We start from the raw sequence: 6465 nt of genomic DNA, 5'->3' as shown, positions 1-6465 counted from the left end.
TGAAAATTATTAGTTTCAAATGATATTTACAAATCTTATCAACTCTAAAGTCCATTTTTCAGGTATTAGTAAGTATTTCATACAAACTAACTTCTAAAATATGGATTTAGTTCGTAAATAAAATCCTTTTAAAGTACTTTGAAGGTTTCTTTATACGTTTTGAACTTGAATAAAATTAAAAACAATAATCTAAGATACCCTTTAAAGTTAAATTCCTTTAGAGTTTATCAGTAAAACCACTTACTTTAAGTATTTTTTAATCCGTTCGGTCTAATAGTAGATTACGCACCTATAATCCATTATGTTTTCATTTAAATTCAAATTATAACGAATTGAAAGTTTGAAGATAATATTAATTTAGTTTCTAAATGAAATCCTTTTATAGTACTCTGAAGGGCTCTTAAAACGTTTTGAACTTCCAAAATAAATTAATGTACTAAGTTACGTTTAAAAGAAACTTTTGTAACAATTCCAATATGTAGATATAGGTATAAGGATTGAAAAAATACTTAATTATCCACTCTAAAGTCCATTTTTCAGGTATTAGAAAGTATTTCATACAAACTAACTTCTAAGTTTGAAAAACAAAATATGGATTTAGTTCGTAAATAAAATCCTTTTAAAGTACTTTGAAGGACTCTTTATACGTTTTGAACTTTTATAGTATTTTTCTATGTATTTATTACTATAAATATCCCAATATTAAATCTGAACCATGTATGCGTAACAATTTCAATATGTAAATATAGGTATAAAAATATGATAATCAAATTTAAAACTTACGTGCTAATAATATTAAAATGAAGTTTAAAAATATTTCCATTATACGTCATTTTAACAACGAATATTCCATGACGTTAAAACACTCAAATCCGTGTTTTAAATTCAAATTATCCGCGCCGCGAAAACCATGCCCCGGGTAATCCACGCACGCGCGCGTTATCTCTCACCCAGTGAAATACTCGTGAGATAGGTTCAAGTGCCAAGCGTACTACAATGATATTAAAATGAAGTTAAAAAAATTTTACATTCTACTTTAACAACGAATATTCCATGACGTCAAAACACTCTTAAATTCAAATTAACCGCCTAGGTTATCACTTTTTACATCATTTCAACTTATTCCGTACGATAAAACGCGATAAGATATACGTTCAAGTGTCTTTCAAGATAAGCAGAGATAAATGAACAAGCTGGCCTGGACACAATATGTTGATATATGAGAAAACAAATCGTCGCGAGAAATATCATAAATACATTGACTTTTCGACGATTTTACCCCCATTTCACCCCTTAAATCCTGGATCCTCGATCCTCGATCCTAGGACTGGCGTCTCGCCCTCACTTTCCTTCTACTGTGGTTTGTAACTACTATTGGTAAGTAAAATAAAAGTAAATTAATGGCGTCTTACTTTCTTTGGAAAATGTAGATTTGAAAAGACAGTTCTTCCGCGAAGGTTGTTTGAAATACGCAAAATGGTTATTAAAAAAGGAACTATCAAATGTCGGTCTTTTATGTTAAAGAGGTTTGAAATACAATTGGAACGCAAAAAAGTAACTAAAAAACCATAATTATATTTTGTTAGTTTGTTTGAATTTCTATTCCAAAATAAAAGGAAGTAAATAAATTCCGTCGATCGGGCCATTTTACGGGGCTAGGCGCCAAATTTTCCAACCACGTGGATTTCCCTCTTATTTTACCACAGCTACTTTGTAACTAATACTAATAGATTGTAAAATGACCGATGAAATGAAACACAAAACACCTTCGCAGCGCTCCGCGTTACGGAGCAATCGCCATTTAGCGAGGAACGAAATACCATAAAGCGCGACGGAGCATCCGTCAATACCGCCACTACCACCACCAACGAACACACCACTTATGAAAATGAAAGCCTCTCTCCCCTTCAGGAATCAAGTTAAAAATTGACAGAATAAAAAAATTATATTTTATTAAAAAAACTGCGATGCAAAATTTATAACTTGGGAGTTAAACAACCCATAACTTTCCATCGATGGGGAAAAAAACACGGTATTTTCATTGCGCGATTGTTTCGGCTAAAGATTCAATTACCAAATGTACCTCTTGTTCATTTAGCAGCTCGTAATTATATTTCGAAAAAAACTAAAGCCTTTAAATCGAAAAAATACTTGTTCTTCAGCCAAAAAACAATACGCAAAATAATGCGACGAGACGGGCACTCTCTTTTTGCCGCTTTTCCTTAAAAAATGGGTTGAGCTTAATGTAAATCGAATTGTGCTAGTATTTCGACCAAGCGCTAAGTTAATACATTTAAGAATACGGTACAATATAAACTTTGCTAAATAAGTTCGAGTTACCAAATGCCTAACATTGAAAAGTAATTCGTGTAACAAAGTCAAATTGAAGCCTATATCAAAACCTTTATCAGTTAGGACTGGCAGGTAATTGAAAGTAGCGTCGTATTGTAAAATATGCTGGTTATTCATTTTCAACGAACTGTTACCGATAACTGGAAAAGTCTGGGCGTTGTTCTGTGAAAATGGACGCACCAGTGCGCCAATGTCGATGCACAAATTATAGTCATAGCCTTTGGTGTATCGTGTCCTAACACTGCTCCCGTAAATCATCATGCAGACAATTGCTTCCCCGGCTTCACAAGACATTATATCACCTGCAAAATTTTTCCAAACGATTAGAAAAGAAATCTACACCGGCATGGGGCAAAATGTTTATTAACCTGTAGAAATATCCAAGAAATCCAGTGAACTCGACGGGTTTGTCAACATGTCATGAAGTTGATCTAAATGAAACGTTAATAAATTGGGAAAAGGTTGAAAAATGGAGAGGCATCTTTCGTGTAAAACATCTGCTTCAATGCTGAATAACGTCTGAGAACTGATAAGTTGTTGAACCTCAATAGTTTTTTTTTACAAACATCGGCGACGAGATCTACCGGAATAAATTGCAGGCAGGAGCAAATGGCTTCCAGTCGGGCGGACCAAGTTTTATTATTTTGGTAGTTTTCTAATGGTCTGTGCAAAAGGGAGATTTCCCTTCTTAGAAGATCGCATTCGTTTTTAAGTTTAGTGCGTGCTATTTTTGTACGGAGTGGCTATTCCGGCCGAAAATTCCGGCCGCATTAGCCCCCAGACTATTCCGGACGAAACTTTCGGCCGGAATAGTCTGGGGGCTAAAATGTGGCTAAAACGGCCGAAACAATCGGCCGGAATAGCTGACGAATTGTTGGAGGCTATTCCGGCCGAAATTTTCCTAACCGAAAGTTTCAGCCGGAATAGTCATCCATCAACAACCAGCTAATTCGGCCGACATTTTCCCGTAGTAAAAGTTTTGGCCAATTTATACAGCCCAGTGAGGGCCGTCTAATCCGGCCAAAACTTTCCTTTTATAAAAAAAATACTAAACCTTAATTTTAATGTTAAATCGTGTATAATTCAGAATCATTAGTATAGAGAAAAAGAAGCAAACTTATCGAACCATTAATACTAACCATTTAACTGACTTTTTGCCAATTATTATTTTTCGTTTTCACCTTGGAGAGTAGAGACACGAGGCGATAAATTCCCAACGAACTTTATCTCGAATAATATTACTCTTCCGGTAATCCGGGACAGACGAATAAAAGTTTTCGTTTGGATTACACTACACTTGTTTTGGTATCGTTATGTTTCTAATAATGAGATAAATTCTTACTGAATATGAAATAAATTAATTGTTTTCTATTGGCCTCTGTAACCGCTTGAACAAGACAAAGCAAAACTAAAGCCCCACGGAGAGCGAATGTCTGCTATATGTTTGGAGTTAAGAAGTTTCGCCTCTATACGGAAAGTTCGAATTGTAGATGAAGTTTTTCTAATGTCCTATCTATGGAACCTTACCCGGTGGGTTGTATTTTCATAGGGCATTTTTCATACCTACTTTTCATTACCCCTTGGAAATTAATTTACAAGCGTGATGTGTTACCATGTATATCATTGGAAAAAAAAGCCATTAAGATTTCAGTACACATTTAATACTTCGTCGTCGTGTATATATTGAGTGAAAATAAAATAAAAAAATTAAGGTTTCCAATTTATATTTCAATATTTATATTAATATTATAAATATATTGCTTGATTGTTTATTCTTGATAACAATTATATTTGGTTTTCTGCATATAACTAAATGCTGCCCGTCGTCAATTCTACTGTATCTAAAATCACACTTCATAGATTTTCGAAAATACCTTGTGAGTAGTGATTAGTGAATAGTTTCCGTCGAAGGCACAATTTTATTGTTTTGGCCCCAGGAGCAACATTTCCCGCTTGCGGCTTTGTACAGATTTTTTTGTAGACTACAAAATTCTGTAGGGTGGAAAAATACATTTTACAACGAAGTAGGGTACGCGACGGAAGAGAGAGGGGGATGTCCATCCGGTGATTGAGAATTTCATTCTCAATCACCGGAAGGACACAAAGAGCTTGGCTCCCGCCGTTCACCCGCGCCTATCCCGTTCCTCCCCCACCCGCGCCCCCATCTCAATCACCAGAATTTCTAATCACCAGATTCTCCCGTTCACGGGTTGCTTTCCCCCAACCCCCATTCACTGGATACTTTATCTCTCGTTCACCAGCTCCTTTCCCCTATTGCTTTCACCCCTTCTAATCACCAGCTGCTTTCCCCCATCCCCATTCTCCAGAATTAGTTTTCCTCGCGCAGATATCTGGAGATTAGATTTTTACCCGTTTGCTTATCGCTTCAGAACCCCTTAATTTCTAATCTCTAGGCAATAATAACAAGTTATTTTCAATTTAATTAATTTTTTATTTTATTTTAGAACTTTGTTTACATGTTAGTAGGTACTATCAGATATTCCATTAGATGGTTATCTTGTGCATTACACAATGAAAACAAATTAAAGTAGCTAAGTTTACAGGTTAATTGATTATCTACGAGTAAATTAGTAAAATCTTGTAGTACTTCCGAGGGTGATTTAAAACAGCCAAAATAAGATTTTACTTGATGGTACGAATTAAATTGATCTGGGTACAAAAATAAACCCTCGAAAGGTTTTCCATATAATAATTCGTGAATTTTTTTAAGGTTTTTAACAATAGCTAAGTACATGCATTCGATAACATTTTTATGTTCGTTTAAAAGATTTATTTGAAACCGAATAAAATCAATTTTTTTTGGAACTCACCGATTTCGCGAGCTCCCAGATCCAGAACATGACCGTAGGTAGAGTTCAATTTGATGTTGTTGGTAGTGGCGACGACGGATACGTTGTTGTCGTGATAGTCGATGATGTTGTGGGTTAGAGACGATGCTCCGGTTTGCGTAGCGGCGAAAAGCTCTCCCCAAAGAGAGAGTAGATTAGTGAAAGCTTCGGAGGTCAGGAACAGAATATTTTCGTTCGATTTTTTGAAGAAGAGAACTTGTAATTTTGATCCGTCGAAACCAAAAGAAATGTAGACTGATCCTCCTAACGTGATTTTTATGTTGATACGTCTTTCTTGCCCCCTGCGTTTGGATACGGTATGCGTCTCGGCTATAGAAAATGAAAATGTTAAGCCTTTGTCTATTGAAATAGTAATAGTATTAATAAAATAATGCTTACCAATAGATCGTTTTTCCATGTTTACGGTAGATGAGGAGAGCAAAGCGGATGCACTTCTTTTCAGTTCAGCGTCTCAGAGAGAAATGACGCATGTGAGATTAATCAGTTCCTATCTTGTTGAGATTAATTCATCACGTGATCTAAACTTCAAATAACCCTCAAATTCTATCGGCTCTCTCTCTCTCTGAGATAACAGTTCTAGACACTCGAAATTAAACCGTCCCGTGCTCGAAACTGCCTCTAATTATTCCCATTGACGTCACATATTAATCCACTTGGAAGAAGAAAAAAACCCATTGTAGTTTCCTCTCGAGAGCTTGTGATGCAATCATATCCTAGAAAACAATACAATTAATAGAAATTAACATAAAATTAGTATACTTTTAATACCATTTTGTGAACTACAGTGAAAAAAGTTACAATTTTACGGTAGAAACGTTTTCAAAATACCACAAAATGAACTCAAATAAGAAAATTGTAATTAAAATAATCACTACGGCTATAATTTTAGAAGGTTGTTTCAGGACGGTGATTATGGCAGATGTTTGTACTTCAGTGTCCATATCGGAAATGAAGTTAAATGGAATATTTTGCGTAAATAAGTATAAATTTTAGCATAACCCTAATATATTCTCGAGAACTGAACAAGTTCTTTGGGAATAAGAGATAAGCTTACTATCTTCCCCTAGGCCCTATATAAGGGGGGTGCCTGAACCGGGGGAACGTCACTCTATTGTTGTTCTTTGTGCGTCTAGTACCAGGATTTTTGAAGCGCTCTCTCTCTCTCTCTACGTAAGTTTATTTTGATTTTTTTATCGTAATTTTTTGAATAAGGTTTAAGTAAATCGGCATTAAAATGAAAGGT

General features: G+C 35.2%; 1 protein-coding gene across 1 annotated transcript; it reads right to left on the bottom strand.

The window, feature by feature from the left end:
• Nucleotides 1-4909: 4909 nt before the first annotated feature.
• Nucleotides 4910-5687, bottom strand: LOC149923347 (uncharacterized). Its single transcript, XM_090161329.1, has 2 exons — nucleotides 5601-5687; nucleotides 4910-5531 (listed from the first exon to the last, which is right to left on the bottom strand). Exons 1-2 carry the CDS (start codon nucleotides 5617-5619, stop codon nucleotides 5143-5145), a joined length of 408 nt encoding a protein of 135 aa, XP_090017455.1. The 5' UTR covers nucleotides 5620-5687; the 3' UTR covers nucleotides 4910-5142.
• Nucleotides 5688-6465: the final 778 nt, after the last annotated feature.

The sequence above is a fragment of the Leiobunum rupestre genome, chromosome 10 (assembly GCF_980474605.1).
Source record: "Leiobunum rupestre chromosome 10, qqLeiRupe1.1.hap1, whole genome shotgun sequence".
NCBI classification, from domain to species: Eukaryota; Metazoa; Arthropoda; class Arachnida; order Opiliones; family Sclerosomatidae; genus Leiobunum; species Leiobunum rupestre.
This window is presented reverse-complemented; position numbering and strand designations above follow the sequence as displayed.